We start from the raw sequence: 16,662 nt of genomic DNA on the forward strand, positions 1-16,662 counted from the left end.
TGTACTATCACTTAATTATCAGTAATTTCAAGTAAACATTACTTGTGTTGTATTTATATGATGAAACCAATCAGGGTGATTTTCACCCCCTGTATAAAATAATCAAAATAAATAAATAACTATCCATCCCAGAGATGTAATCTCTTCCAGCATGTGCTCGATTGGCACTCATTACATGCCTGAAACACCTCAGCTGGCTCCTTTTGATGTGGAGGAGTAGCAGCTCAGTTCCTCACCCTATCTCTAAGGCTGAGTACAGACACCCTTTGGAGGAAACTCATTTCCGCTGCTTGCATCTGCAGTCTCATTCTTTCAATCACTACTCAGAGCTCGTGAGTAGAAATGCAGACCTCACAGCTTCACTTTTACACTCTGCTCTCACTTCATCACGACAGACCGGTCTGGCTGTTAGTCTCCCATTCCTCTCTTTGCTAACTTAGGAAGCAACCCCAAGATGCTTAAACTCTCCATGGAAAGTTGTACCTGACCCAGAGTGGACGATCCAGCCTTTTCAGGCTGAGAACGAGATTTGGAGGTGCAAATTCTAATCCAGACTGATCTACACCTGGATGAAAGGTGTTCTAGTGCAAGCTGCTCCAGGTCATTGATCACTGAAGCCAACAAAACCACATCATCTGCAAAAAGCAGAGACGAGATTCTGAAACCCCCAAACCCATTGACTGCGCTTAGAAATTGGTAGCAAAGGATAGCCCTGGCTAACTAGCCCCAGAGAACCAGTCTGACTTATTGCTGGTAAAGCAAACCAAGCTCTCACAAAAACAACTAAAGCTAAAAACACACTTCAGCGAGTCATAGCACAGAATTGGCCTCGTGGTATGCTCAGGACATGTGGCTGTGAGTCAACAGAAGGAGGAGTGAACAGTTGCTATGTTCCTGTCTGTGTTTCAAGAGCAAAGGTACCACCTCTTTCAAGCTGATTTTCCAGTCCAGAATTGGACAGTCCTAGCAGCAGGTGGAGTTTTCCTCAATCCCAGGAGGACCACTGTTGCTCGGACCTGCAGTGTAGAAGTATCAGTGGCAGCACAGGACACACCCTAGTTGTCTCAGTAGATCAGCTAACATCGGTTTTTGATAACGTCCAGTCTGGGAAGTTCTCAGATGATGAATGCAGCGGTGGAGTCTGTCTTTCTTATAATCACTCGCAAAGTGACCCTAACCCATGATACTGTGTGATACCAGCTATACAACAAGATTAATGTTTGACTTTATTATTGCCAAACAACACAAAAAGAGAATTTTGTAAAATTAATACTTGTAATAAAATTAATTACCTTTTGTTGATCATACGTGATGCCTTAAGTGACTTTAAATTCAAGACGTTTGCTTGTATGTTTCTCTAATATGCTGATATGTTTAAAGGGGAGGACAATATAATAATATAATCAATTTAAAGAATTATTAAACTGCTGTATCTGACTTAATCACTCATTTAATTTTACAGTACCTCTTAAAACCCTGTACCTCATCCTTTGTTCACATATAGTACATTTACAGTGCAGTAAAGTACATTTGCATAACTTGTTGTTCAGATAAATTAGATTTAATTACAGTTTCAGAACTAAAACAACTTCATAATAAATAATTTCTGACCTAACATACTTGAACATTTGTTTTTGTTGATGAATGAAAGGTCCTGTGGGTGGCTTGTTCTATATCCCGTATTGAGTTTATGTGGGCCAGCAGCTGATCTAAATGCAGCCATAGCTCTGAGTGTTTACCCGCAGGCTTACACAGATACACAGAGGAAAGAATCCAATAGCGCTCAGCTTCTATCTCATACAAACAAAAGGCTGATAAACTCTCCGTAGCAACAGCAACCCCTGCCAAAGTACACAATGTCCATCATCAGCATGTTGACGTGTACAAGAATTCTCAAAGTGCCCTTATGCATAATCTTTTTGTACCAAAGGTGTGCAATGTGATATGTGATATGAAGTTATAGACTTCATATATATCATGACAGCTCCCATTGGTTTCGTGTTCTACAGTTTTAAAGCCTCAATTTGGACTCATAGACATTAAAAAAGAAGATCGTAGACTCTGGATCCGAAAAGTTGAAGCAAATGTGGAAGCGATTTGCTAAATAGACTTCTAGTCCCATACAAGTCTAATTAGAACACGGCGCTCTGACTTGATCCCGGTAAACTCTTGTCTGCCTCTAGGCTCTGGGCTCTGGGCTAATAATGAGTCAGTATGACTCATTTTGGGTTATATTGAATAAAAATCCTAAGTCAGTTTCATGAATCTTGCTCATACTCCGTTTTTGAAAGGATAGTTGTTGGATATGCTCAATGGCTGATGAACTGTGATTGACAAGTTGTTAGAAATGAGTGGGTTTGCAAGCCACACCTGTAATAACACATATTTTTACTCCAGAACCCTTAGTAGCAAGATAAAGTTAAGAGTTTTATCCTAAGAATTTCAGCCTCAGGTGGCCATTAGAGGAAATGAATAAGATATAGTTTCATGAAACTTGCACATCATTGGCTTCTGCTTCTATTTACATTTTACACTGTGTTTTTTGTTTGTTTTTCTCTTTAAATTGGGTTTGTGATTATTAGTGTTATTTAATATCAGTTCTCTATAGTAAAGCATCTGGAACGTGACAGATTCAGTTTTAATGAACGAACAAGTAGTGGTAATTGGTGATTTTTTAAAAAAGGAAGATAAACAACCTGCCTCAGCTCAGTTACATCTCTCGCTGACCTGTGTCCCAGTGACCTGCAGGCAAATATCCAGAGCAGTACATTACAACTGCCACAACTGCCAGTGTGAAACACTGTAAACACCCTGGCTGCCAACAGATACTAACATGCCAAATGTTTTCATCATGACAAACTAATTGTGATTTCAACAGCAGTAAAGCACGCGGCTTGCTCTGCCAATGGGGTGCTTTTCATAAAGCTATTCATTTACTGCATATTTGGACTGGAGCTACAATTATCTCCACTTTAAGTAAGCCCACAATAAAACACAAGAACTATCTCATTTTCTTTTCAAGTAAAGATAACTCCTGGCTCATTATATTATTAATAATATTGGGGTAATGGTGCTGAGCTTCTATTGCTGCTGTTACCCTCTAGTGGCCTGTTTGATTATAGAAACATCCACCTGTAGTTAGTTTGCATGGAAACTAGTGAATTCACTGTTTGCAATACAGTCACCAGACACTTAATTAGGTACACCTTGCTCAAGCTGTCTGAGCTTGTCATGGCTTAGATTTAACAAAGTGCTAGAGACATCACCTTTAGATCATGTAAGCTTTATGACATCGTGTGTTATCCTGTTGTAAGCAGCCATCCAAAGGTGGGTACACTGTGGTCATAAAGAGATGGATATGATCAGCAACAATACTCACGTAGGCTGTGACATTTTAAGCGTAGGTCAGTTGGTACTAAGAGGCTCAAAGTGTACCAAGAAAATATCCCCCACACCAGCAGCAGCCTGAACCACCGCTGATACAAGGCAGGATGGATCCGTGCTTTCATGTTGTTTATGGCAAATTCTGAACCACTATCCCAAAGTTTCAGCAGAAATCGAGACTCATCAGACCAGGCAGCGTATTTCAATCATCTGTTGTCTAAGTTAGTGAGCTCATGAGAGCTGCAGACTCAGTTTCCTGTTCTTAGCTGACAGAAGTGGCATTTTAGTCCACCTGCTTCAAGGTTTAACATCTTATACTGTTCTGCATATCTTGCGTGCAATGAGTGATTACTTTGTTAATCGTTTTCATGATCAGTTTGAACTTCAGCAGGCTCTCTTGACCAAAATGCATCAAGTTGCTCCCGTGTGATTGGATGATAAGAAATTTTGATAAAATCTTTAATTGTACAAACATTTAATTCTGAGCATCACTGAAAGAAAATACAGCCTATTTCCTTTAGAAGAATAACACATTCACCACAACACAACAGTTTCAAGTCACATTAGCTCCAGTTGAACTCATAGTAAGTAGTACATTCTTCATCTTAAAGCTCAAAGATGTCCTGACGTGTGTAGCAAATGCAAGAAGTATTTACTGCAGGTACTCTTCACTTGTTCACTTGCCAGATAACTATAATTTTAATAACAGAAATGCCACAGCCTTCACATTAATGTCAGTTGGACTGTTTTCACACCTTGGCCATCTGTGTATGGAGTAATAAGACAGGTCATGAAAAAATGACCACTTTTGCAGTGTCACCACTGTCTGCTGACTGGGCAAACTGAAGAAACTGCCAACACTACATAAATTTCATGTCTACGCTTGCAACAAGTCTGTGAAAAATTGCACCTTTAGATGCCGTTAAACTGAACTTTCTCCTTTGTTTAAACTGAAGCGGGTCAGTATTTAAGGCCATGTTCAGACAGGGTGCAGTTTCTCATCATGATGAAATGAGAGGTGAGTGTAGCGTTACACTTATAGACATCTGATTGCATTGAAATTGGACGTCCAAACGTATTTAATGTTTTGCTATTTTCATTCTTTCAGCACTTTAATGGCCCACATCTATAAACACAGACTGCTGACTGAATAGTTCAAGGTACAATTTTTGGATATTCATGGAACTGTAAGATTTCTTTGCAATATAACTGTAGCTGAGCATTGACTGTGTGATGATATAGTGTTGTTATAGGCATACTTTTTTATTATTCTTTATACTTTTCAATTTTTGTGTAATGTGTTTAATCTGAACTCAGTAACTTGCAAATCAAATGATCAATTATTGTTGTTGTAGTTGTTTTTAATTTAAAAAAGGAGCAAAAATAGCAAAGTCTGCAGATTTAATTTAATCTAAATATATTGAATTGGTTGAATTGACTTGTAATTTTTATTTCTTTGTCCTTTTCTTTCTGTATAAATATAAACCGTATCTAAATGTGTTTCTGTCATAAAACCCAAGCCTTTAAAAGCATTTTTCCTCAATTAATTCCAACATCTCGCACTAATGATATGTGATAAAAAAATAAAACCAAAGCTTCGAGCATCTGGTCACAAATTGTTTGTTTCTCCAATAAACACTGACATTTGTACAGTGTTTTGTCGGGATTTATTCAACGAGTAAATGAGAAAGCATTTAAATGTCATCTTTTACATAACTATTGTGTAACTGTTGTTATCCCCAGATGGTTGTCTTAGCTCTGGCCATGTTCGTAGCATTGTCATCTTGTGCAGTTGGTTGCTCGGGGAACACAAATTCTGTGAGTATGAGCTTTGTTCATTGATGTTATGAAGCTAGAAGGCAGATGGAACAATACAAAAAAAAAAACATTTATTATGCAACAAAAGTTTTCCCCAGATGTTATTTAGCACAGACAGAACTGTGCCGAGCTTTTGCCACACTGAGCTCGTAGAGAGAATAGAACATCACGATATGTTTAATATCAATTACTTCAATTTGTCGTTTGAGAAAGTTTTTGTTTCTTCTTTTCCAGTCTGAACTCAAACTTTGGCGCGTAGAAGATCAACCTTTGTCTGTGCAACTAGCTGCTATTTTCAAGGTGATGCAATGAGCTATTACACAAAATTAATAAACAAGTCTGTTGATTAACCATTCTGTTAAATAATTTTTCGTTTATTAAAAAAATAAATAAATAAATGAAATTTTAATATCTTTTCTTTTAAATTTTAAGAAATTGTGACCTGTATTTTTCACCTTTTTTGATTTTATAGACCAGACACTTTATTGGTAAAGTAAGAAACTAGGCAGGTTAATTATTCACTATTCTTTAAATCTTATTTTTTTTATGAACATCAGGCCTTCATCTTAGGCAAGGGTCCCTGTAGGCCAAAAACGTTTGATCATATTACCCAATTCATCTACTTAAAAAAAATTATTTTATTTATATTGACTGCCAATTTTGCATCAATAAAGTCAAGGTTGAAATGTTGCTTCAAATGCTTGTTTTATTTTCTGTGTGTTAAAATCAGTTTTTATTTTTTTACTTGATTTTTCAGACATTTAGTAGGAAAACACTAGAATTTGCCTTAAAATTAAATGCAGTGGACTTTGCTTTTTTAATGGTAAATGGAGTGGTTCTTATAGAGTGCTTTGTAATTTGATGTAATTCATAGAGAGCAACTTGAGGCTCAATATCTTGGCTAAGGGTGTTTTGGTACACACACCAGAGCAGCCAGGGATCAAACCACCAACCTTAGGATTTGTAGACTACCTGCGCTACCTCGTGAGCTACGGCTATTGCATTAAAGCTTTTATTAAAGCACAAAATAAAATAAAAAACATAAATAAATTATACACATCTACAACAATCCAGCCTTCTCCAAACAAATCCTCAAATCCAAACCAGCCTTTTACAAGAGTACTGTATATACAGTATACATACTCATATATAGATATGCATGTATTTGTACACACATACACATGCATTTATTCATTCCTTTTCTTTACCTTCTTGTTTCTATAGTGACATAGGTATAGGTAACTTCTAGTGGTATTATAAATTACCGCACAGTTACCACTCTGACTCTGTATGTATTGGACATAATCTGGAGCATCTGGACCCACTATTTTTATTTTTATTATCATTATTATGTAAATCCCTATAAATCTGAATTATTATTATTTTATCTGTCAATGAGACTGCAGCATGTCGCTCTTTCTAAAAATGCTCACTATTGCAGGAGATGGAGAACCTGAAGTGTGAACAAACAACACTTCAGCAGCAGCAGAATGCTCTGACTCAGGTAGCCTCTATATAACTCCTTACAATCTGTCTCCATACTGAGCACCAGCTACTGAATGTGTTATTTTTTTTCATGCGCAGATGCATATATCAAGTCATCAGAAAAGAGCTCAGAAGAAAGTAGGTCAGTGAATAAAATAATCTGCATTCTTTACGCAAAATAAAACTATTTTCAACACACACCCTTAATTCAATATGTGCTGCAATCTCTCTTCTCAAGCAGGAACACACATCTTCACTTACAGTCCAAATTACATTGAGGTTGATAACTTTCAGTCATCTGTGGAAGATGCAAGAAGACGAGGTGACCCCTGTTTCCACTACACGGTCCTAGATCAGACCTGGCGCGCCACCAACACCACCACCAAGCTGAAGATGTGTGATCGGCAAGTAGACTGGAAAGGTAACCGACTGCACTTTTTTTATATGTAGCATGCACCTATTTCACTAAAAGTAGCAATGGCGTTTCAAAAAACAGAATAAATTTTTCATCTTCTATTGGAGGGTGGTACCGTCTTTTCTACAAGGGTAAAAGTCTGCAGATGCCTGAGAGGTGTGTCCCAGTGAACAAATGTGGCACCAACTCCCCGCTGTGGCTGTCCGGGCCTCATCCAAGGATCAGGGATGGTATTGTGACCCGCAATGTCTGCGGCACTTGGAACAAAAGATGCTGTGCTTTCCGTTCCACCCCTATCAAAGTCAAGAAGTGCCCGGGCAACTATTACGTCTATCAGTTCACTAAGCCAACATCCTGTTATTTGGCTTACTGTGCAGGTATAAATGAAAAAATGCATTAACATTGTGCACATTTGTGGGAGCGTTTGGCTTTTGGATGCTGAAAAATTAAGAAATTAAACATCCACTTTCACCCACAATCCATATTTATCCTGATTGCTGCAAATGTATACCCTTTGGAACCGTGTAATTCCTGCTAAGAGCAGTGCTTTTTAGAGGCCTTTTTGAATGTTGCTGAATGTGTGTTCTCAGACGTCAACACGCTTGTGTGCGGGCGATGCAGGAGAAACCAGTCCTGTGTGAGCAGAGATAAGATTAACTGGAGATGCAAGACAACCAGAAGTAAGTAAAGTTTTTGTCAGTTTGAATGTGTCATACTAACGTTTACGCTGAAGGGATGGAAGGCCTTGGATGTCTGGGGCTTTTATTCTTCTCTGTTTGGTGACAGCGTTTCTTTGTCAATCGTAATGCAATTTATTGAATACTAACATTGATTAATATGGGCAATCAGGCACAAATAGTTGCATGTATTATTGTACAGCACTAATTTGTTACTAGTTTGTATCTATATAAATACAAAAATTCAACATACAAAAGCTTCATTAAACAACTGTGTTCAAACATTTGTATTACTTTAATAAGAAATATTAAGAGACAGGTGAAGTCTTCCTTTTTTGCTCCTCAAACTTTAATTGTAAGCAAAGCTGGATAATCTGCTACATAGTTTGTGTAAGAATGATTAAGATATTATCCTGTGTTTTCCATAATACACCTACAAAAGCCTCTCTTTATTAAGAAATTGCTGCAAGGTATATATCTATTTGTCTTTGTAATAATACTAATAAGATTACCTGCTCTTCAGTGTCTTCCCAAAAGATCCACTTCTTTGTGTCTTACCCAGCCCAAATCAATGGCAAACTGAACAGGATCAAGTACAGCAAGGTGCTGGTGAATGTGGGCCGAGCCTTTGACAGGAGGACTGGTGTGTTCAGGGCTCCCGTCAAAGGAATCTACCAGTTCTTCTTCTCCACTCAGACAACCATTAAGGGCCTTAAAACCGATCTGTGGCTAGTAATAAATAATTACTGGGTGGCTGTTTCTCGTGCACATGTTCCCCGTTCCTACAGTGTTGGAAGCACATCTACATACATGACTTTCCTCCGCAGAGGGGCTTCAGTCTATGTCACCCACAACTGTGGTAACTCCTGGGCCACCGCTGCATCCATGACTATTACATTTGGAGGCTCACTGCTTTTACAAAGTAAATAATATACACCTCTGATGTTTAAAATGGTGCTCATTGATGTCGTGTGTCACTTTTATTTGTTTTTGTATTTTAGCAAAGAGGAGATAAGGAAAAAGTTTGTTCTTTCTGTCAACAGATTCACGGTTGTTGTAATTTATTTCATTATTTTTGCTAATGCTGACTCGTGCTAAATCAACCAGTTCCACTGTATTAACTACTCTGGAGTGCCAGCTAAATGTCTGCTTTGATGCTTAAATGAAAATATTAATATTAAAAAGACTTAAGAGTGATGTTATTATCTAAATCCATCATTACTGCAATTTATACATTCATTTAAAATTCACTTTCAATTCAGTTTTATTTATAAAGCCTCAAAACTCAGCAAGGCACTTTATTTGGTAAGAAATCCCAACAAGCACTATGTGACAGCGGGAAGAAAAAGCTTTTCTCAACAGGAAGAAGTCTCCAATAGAACCAGTCTAAGAGAGGGCGAGCCATCTGCTGTGAACGGCTGGAGATGAAAGGAAAGAGAAAAAGGGGAGCATAGGTAGACAGAACAAAACACAGAGGATGGAAGACAGACGTGCAGCAGTAATAGCAGGAGCAGTAGCCATAATACAAAGTGGTGAGGAGAGTAGAAATGTGCTGTCTGGTACGGAAGTCCTCCAGCAGCCTGTGTCTACAACAGCATAAAAAGTGATGCTTGAGTCACCCAATCCCACTCTAACTACAAGCTTTATCAAAAAGAAAAGTTATAAGTCTAATCTTAAAAGTGGAGAGGATGTCTGTCTCCCAAATCCACCTGCAAAGAGCTGTAGCTGAAGGCTCTGCCTCCCATTCTACTTTCAGAAATTATGAGAACCACAAGTAAGAGAGCAAAGTGCTCCGTTAGGGTAATATTATATTATGTACTCTTTAAGATATAATGGTGCCTGATTATTCAAGGTTGTGTATATGAGGAGAAGGATTTAACGGGGAGCCAGTGAAGACAAGCCAGTATAGAGGAAATATAGTCTCTCTTTGCAGTTCCTGCTGCTATCCCCACTGCAGCATTTTGGATTAATTGGAGGCTTTTCATGGAACTTTCAGAACAACCTGATATTAAAAAATAGTAATAGTTCAGGCAGGATAATTGTAATTTTAATAATATTGCTCAGATGAAAGAAAGCAATTCTACATATTTTTTTTTTAATGTTTTTGGCATATACTGATCAAAAATGACTCCAAGATTACTACCCATGGAGCTATTGGAGGCCAAGGATTTTAGGGCCAAATATAGAAGTAGGAAATAAAACGTCATCCAGTCATTTATGTCCTAAATTAATGGATTTATGATGTATTGTAATGACAGAACAAATGTATTTTTTTAAATCATTTATTTATTCAGGTTAAAAATTTTATCTCAATGAAATCACATAATAGATGATATTTTACAATATAAGCATGTAAGTTAATACGATTAGAGCAACACTGCTGTTTGTCAGGGTGGAGTTTTCAGTCATAAGCGTCATTAAAAGCCATTTACGTCTGTTTTACACAAGGTGGCGCACTAATATCAGAGTAAGTCTAGTGAGAAGCCGGCGGCACTTAAAGTGTTCAGCTTTTTTTACAGCTTTTTTAGGTTTCATTCAGGAGGCAACGTTAAGATACAGCATAGGAGGGAAAACCTAAAAAATAATGTTTTATTTATCACAGGTTATTTGATAATTAACCCAGTGAATGACTCGTTGTCAACTGTACGTCTGCTTTTCATTCATATCATCTTGAGAAAATCTTACTGAGACCCAGTTTTCCCTTTTATGGTAAAAGAGGGCATCATTAAAGTGAGGCCAAAAACATTATGGTTTTCCTCCGAGTGTTTAAACAGCTTAGAGGTGGCGTCGTCATTGCTGAAATATGTATCAGAAACTGGTGGAGCGGTGGTCTACAGAAATATTTGCAATGCTTTTCAACTTACACATCGCTGCCTGACCAACACCTCTCCACAGGGCGGGGGCGGGGCTTAGACGAGGATGCTTCAATCCTATTGGTGTACGGTCGTTCAGGAGGGACAGGAGAGAAACTCCAGGAAAAAGGACGGACGGACAGGGGGAGCTGGCGCACGGTGTAACGGGACGGTACCTTTCGGCGTAAAGACGAAACTTTGTATGGACATGAGGATATTTTGGAATAATTCCTGCTTGTTAAAAGAAAAGCGGAGCTCCTGAAGGGAAACGGCGGGTTAAAACGTTCAGAATTAGCAGTTGCTGGTTTTTAAAAGGGAATTTCCGACCTCAATTAAACATGACTAAAATTAGAATTTGACCAAAAAAAAAAAAGAAAAGGAAAAATGAGCACCGACTACAGAGCTGCACATTAAAGTAGAGGAGGTGGTCAGGGAAGCCCGCCAATGTCCACCCTTTGTCGGCACTTCAGAGCAACTTGTTGACACATTTTATTTTCCAGGAGTTTCAGTAAGAAGAAAAAAAATAGTATGGCAGAACACGAGAGCCTGGAGTTTGGAAAAGCAGACTTTGTGCTTTTGGACAACGTGTCTATGGAAGAATTCATGGCTAACCTAAAACTCAGGTAAGCCAGCCCTGCACGGCTGCGGTCGTTCACCTTTGTAAATCCGCAGGAGTGTCTAATAAGCACTCACGTTCGGGAGAGTGGAGATTTAGAGCGAACACGGTACCTGCTAACAGCATTTTTAGCCAAAATGTTTGCTGTTTGTCATTCAACAGGTGCTACAAGCTCATTCTAGCTGAATGAAGAGAACTTGTCAAGCTGCTATAAGCTCTGCCATCACCTGTTTTCGATACGTCACTTTCACATGTGAATGATCGGATAGGCAGCTTGTTTAAAGTGTTTGGTTGCTGTCGCGCACACCTTTGCGTGCTTTCTGATCAAACCGGTAATTCGCTTTGAAATATTTTGAGTGAAACTCCACCCAGCCTCCACACACAGACATGCACACAACTCCTTTACGCTTTGAACGGATTCTCCTCCAGACCGATTTCTATCAGCTGTGTTGTCAGTGGCTCTGTGTCAAGCATGATGTCAGGCACGCCTTGCAGCGTGGGGGTAACATTACGTTTCAGATGGGCTGTGGCTTGGAGTTCAGTTTCTTCATCTCCTTTCCTCACCTCTGCCATCTGTGATGAAAGTGGAAGCTGATCCCCAATGTCAGTTTGGAGTGAGGTCTTGGTGTGTTGGTGTGTTTTTAATGGTGTGGTACTGGGGGAACTTAGAACAAAGCAGGGGGCACACAGAAAATCAGAATATTTGACCAGAAAAATACTTCACAGGAAACACTGGCTACAATTTTGAGGTACATGTTTAGCCCTTTGGGCTAATACAGATGAATTAGATGGCTAATACAAGAACAGTGGTGCTGCACAAGAGCCTGAAAATTATTTTGTATTTAATAACTGTTTTATAAATTAATAAAATAAAAAGTTAGACCTTTTACTTAACTTTGTTAAATAGGATTATAACTTTTTAGGATAATATACGCAAATAACCTGAAGTGAAAGTTTGGCAAAATCATGCACATAATATAATTAAAAAATGATTACTGTGTTTATCGGTTAAATATTGGAACTTGAGATGATTGGTTTAATTGGTTTTATACTGCTGGGTAGCTTTAGCTGTAATGGTGCAGCACAGTTTATTAAATTTGCATCAGAACCAAAAGGTTTAAAATACATGGTGTGGAGTGCTAATAAGTACAATATTTGCATTCAAATATAGAGGAGTGGACATAGACAGTAGCAAAACACAGAGATACTTAAAGTGCAAGTATATTAAAATTGTGCTTCAGTTATGTATTTCAATCAATGTAAATTTACAGCTGGAACAATTAATAACAGTATTGGCAGTAAGCTGGCATGTGAAGAAACATGGTCCATAAATGGTCAAAAGCAAATAAGAGGATATGTGCTGAAAAAAAATGTCAGTGTCAGAACTGTGTGTTGGCTTAAGTTGCACATTTCAAACTAGCAATGGAAGTTGACTCAAATATTATGCTTGGGTTATCCTGTCTATCTTTGGGCAGGAGACTCTTGCAACAGAGATTTGTATTCCTAGGAGCTTCACTTCCTAATTAAATAAAGATTTAAAGAATATTGAAAAATGAATGTAGGGATGTAATCAAAAACTTTAGGTGTTTTCAGTCCGTTTGGCACAGGTGTATAAGATGTAGCCCCTAGCCACACATTCTCCCCTTACAAATATTTGTGAAAGAGTGAGCTGATTCTAAAGAGCTCACCTGTTTTTGTTAGGGTTAGAGTGCTGCAATGAGTCATTTTTGAACTGTAAGCAATATGACTTCAAAGTGGAAGTGTTTGGGACCCACAGCAACTCAGCCACATACAGTTAGACCCTGTAAAGTTGCTGTACTCAGTCACATGGTGTGTAAAAGTCACCAAGATATTGCTGACTCGGTAGCTTCAAAGGGTTGAACCTCTTCTGTCATGAATATCAGCACAAACACAGCATGCCTGGAGTTTCAGGGCATGGGTTTCCATGGTTGAGGAGCAGCATGCACGCCTTACATCACCAAACACAATGCCAAGTGCAGGATGGATTGCTGTAAAGCACCACTGGACTTTGGAGTAGTGAAAATGTGTTCTGTGGAGGGAAAAATCATGTTTATCTGTCTGCAAATCTGATGGATGAGACTTGCTTTGAAGAATACCAGGAGAACATTAACTCTCCAACTGTGCCACACTTAAGGTTTGGTGGAGGAGGGACGATGCTACGGACTTGTTTTTCTGGAGTTTTGGACAATTGTATGCAGTTTGAGGAAGACAAATTTCCATTGCATCGTGACCATACCCTAGTGCACAAGCAAGGTCCCTAAGGGCATGGTTGGATGAGTCTGGTGTGCAAGAACCTGAGTGGCTCATGCATAGCCCCGACCTCAACGCCATCCAACATCTTTGGAATGAACTAGAACACAGTTTGAAGCCAGGGCCGCTTGTCCAACAGTATCTGCTGTTATAGCTACAAAGCTTGGACCAACTCCATATTGATACTTATAGATTCAGATGTCATAATGAGATGTATTAAAACATTTATTCTATAAATGGACCAACACTTTTGTCCATATAGTGTGAGTCACATCAAGATAAGACTTTATTGATGTTCAGGGGAAAAACACCTAATGAGAGAACAACAAAGGATCTGAAGACAGGAAAAATGCTTTAAAAGGAGTTACAAAATAATACAAAGAAGTAACATTTCACTTTGTGCCGATGTTACAAATTTAATCAAATAAAGTGTTTTAGTAGTTATTGGGTCACAATATTACATACTGACAACTTCTGTGCTCCTTGAGATTGATTCTCCAAGTGCAGCATGAATCACAATCCAAAAGGTATTTCTTATTTGATGATGATAATGAGACCGGCGACTATCATTTAAGCCTAAAATATCCAAAGTTGGTTTGTGGGTTTGTAACCTGGTGACAATGAAAGCCATAGACTATGTTTGACATCATCCTCATCAAACTATTTAGTGAGCCCCTCAGTCTTGATGTTGCCTTTGTCATCTTGAAGAGACCGCTTACACTAGGGGTAAACTGTTTCATCAAGAATTAAGTGATCACTTAGAGCAGCTTTGTTTTGACTTACAGCGTCCTTCCTTCCTTCTTAGGGAACGTATAACAGAGGCACTGCACTCATTGTTTAACCTGTCATCTGTAGTGTAGCGAGTTTTGCAAAAGCGTAAAGTGTTTTGGTGCTGTGAATGTGAAGGTCTTCATTAAACAACATACAAGTTCAGTTATTAGTAGACATACTGCCAGCAGTGACTTGTAGAGTAAATATTTGAAGGACTTTAAGGTTGCACTTTCCAAGGTCTTTTTCTACTGGCAGTGAGTTGGCTGTGTGGTTTTCCTTATATGACCAAGCAGAGCAAGATATTCAGGAATGTGGACCACACCAAAATGTTTGTGATTCCTTTTCCGCCCGTGGAGGCTGGGGCTGGTGATAATGACGAGAACTGTTAGATGCACGTACCTGCTTAAAAGAAGTGGATTGCAGCCAGAATCACTTGGTGCTAAGTATTAGTGGTACCTTAAAGTCTTTCTTCTCCCTCTCAGTACCTCCTGCCAGCTTTTCCTCATGTTTTACTCCGCATAAACATTTGTTACAATGTGCCAATATTCAAGCTTAAATCCATGCTCAGAAAACTGGGGCTTTTAGAGTTACTTGAACACCATCATTAGAAGGAATATATTTAGGGAATATATTAAAATCATTTCAATATATTTCAGAGCTTTTGTTGTTAAATGCATTTGGACTGCTCTTTTTTTTAGTGTACAGTTTGCTGTTTACGATAAATCAAAGATGTCTGAGAGGACAGAGTGCCAGATGCACAAGTGTACATGTTTATAGAGGACATTGCCGTTCTCGTTAACAAAGCTTTTACTAACATACTTTTAAAATTAGATCAGCTTCTGTGGTGTGAACAGTAGCCTTGGCAGACAGGCAAGAAACCTGCAAGGATCCAGACAGCACCGGGCCTCTTTTTCCCGACTCTGTCCTATTTTCTGTCTGTTTGTTTTCCCTCCAGCTAGACAGCTCGGTCCAGAGGTAGCGTGTGCAGATTGTTATTTGTAGAGGGTGTGACCAGCAAGGAGTGCTTCCTTTTTGCTCCTTTTCCCCTAGTCTGAGGGTGCATGCATTCATGGGCACATGTGTGAGTGTGTTTAGGCTGTCTCCAGTTCTCTCATCCAAAGTGAGCACTGCTGCAGCCCTTTTGCACATCTCTCATGGGTGTGTTTTACACCGTGTGTGGGAGCTGAGCGTCATAATATGGTGTAACACACTGAAATTTAGCTTCAGAGCCACTAAACTGAATACATTTATTTGAAGTTATTTACAGGTGCTGGAAGAGCTAGCATAACATTTTCCAGGTGGTTCCTCAGGCGCTCTTACTGAGAAGCTCACATTGTTCACTCTTCCAAAAGTTGTGAAAATCCCCAAATATTTTTATTTAAAGTGGGTCAAAAGCCAAGCTTTGGTGTGGAGCCAGTCCTCATTTAGTGACTCCCCAGTTGGCCAAGTTTGACTAACCGACTCAATTACTCCGCTCTATATGGGATTTCTGCTAGTGTTGTTAAATGCCTGCCATGTTGGGAAGGTAATCAAGTTCCCCGGTGGCTGCATGCATGTAAGGCATGATTTGGAAAAGATTGCTTGTGTTCCCTCACTGTGGCCAGAAATGGTTGTTCAAGTTGACATTTACTTTGTTTGACTTGAGGTTGAACTGTGTGGCCTGTTCCAGAGAGCCTCCCAGTCTCAAAATAGAGCCCAGCAGCTGCCCAAAGTCTTTTTGTAGAGATGGTAGGAGAATAATGCCAGATAGCTGTATGGTCTTGAGAACTTTGCACATCGACATTAAGCAGATATGCTCAAAACTGTTCAGCAGAACCTATATCTGATTATTTTTATAACTGTGAGTTATCTCTCCTAATTTACTCATGTTTACTGATGACAGTAAACGTGATTTTATAACTTAAATTGACTAAATAAAGCAAAATATGGGCAAAACAGTTATAGCAGTATTTAGTGATCACTTTGTCCTTTAGATCTGACATCCTGCAAACTCACAGCTCTTGTGTATATCCCTTCAACCAGGCAAGTTTTTCTGCCACTAAATGTTTTTATAAGGCAGCATTGTCTTGTCTTTTCCAAGGGGAAAAAAATCCTCTGAACCCCTGTGTTTCCCAAATAAACATGGGGGTATTTTTATTATACATCAGTCTTATAAATAAGTGTCTGATCTTCCAGATCATCACACTAACAGATGAGGGCAGGTTTTTAATTAATGTCCAGATGAATGAAAATTGGATGAGAGGAACATGATGGGAAATGGGCTGTTTGCTTTAATCCTAACCATCTTTGTAGGTTTTCTTTCTACTGGGCTAAGTATGATAATATTATCAGGACTTCTACACAAGCAAAATATTGTTCTGAACGTCTGAAGGC

At 38.8% G+C, this 16,662-nt stretch overlaps 2 protein-coding genes across 3 annotated transcripts in view; both read left to right on the forward strand.

Annotated features, from left to right (window-relative positions):
• Window positions 1-2,004: 2,004 nt before the first annotated feature.
• On the forward strand, window positions 2,005-8,965 carry LOC146381235 (uncharacterized). Of its 2 annotated transcripts, none has more exons than XM_084937170.1 (9): window positions 2,005-4,544; window positions 5,128-5,202; window positions 5,437-5,502; window positions 6,644-6,706; window positions 6,787-6,829; window positions 6,926-7,108; window positions 7,210-7,479; window positions 7,693-7,782; window positions 8,303-8,965. In XM_084937170.1, the coding sequence occupies exons 2-9, from the start codon at window positions 5,128-5,130 to the stop codon at window positions 8,707-8,709; spliced, it is 1,197 nt and encodes a 398-aa protein (XP_084793296.1). In that variant the 5' UTR covers window positions 2,005-4,544; the 3' UTR covers window positions 8,710-8,965. The 2 variants fall into 2 exon arrangements, with proteins under 2 accessions (XP_084793296.1, XP_084793297.1); XM_084937171.1 differs by having other exon boundaries at window positions 2,006-4,544; window positions 6,929-7,108.
• A 1,789-nt stretch (window positions 8,966-10,754) lies between these two features.
• myo1d (myosin 1D) overlaps window positions 10,755-16,662 on the forward strand; it is a 122,588-nt gene continuing 116,680 nt past the window's right edge. Inside the window, exon 1 of the mRNA XM_084937172.1 lies at window positions 10,755-11,254. Coding sequence (XP_084793298.1) covers window positions 11,160-11,254 — 95 coding nt within the window. The 5' untranslated portion in view covers window positions 10,755-11,159. The remainder of the gene's footprint in view (window positions 11,255-16,662) is intronic.

This window comes from Perissodus microlepis, chromosome 8 (genome assembly GCF_051167445.1).
Source record: "Perissodus microlepis isolate ML-2025 ecotype Zambia chromosome 8, ASM5116744v1, whole genome shotgun sequence".
In the NCBI taxonomy this organism is placed as follows: domain Eukaryota; kingdom Metazoa; phylum Chordata; class Actinopteri; order Cichliformes; family Cichlidae; genus Perissodus; species Perissodus microlepis.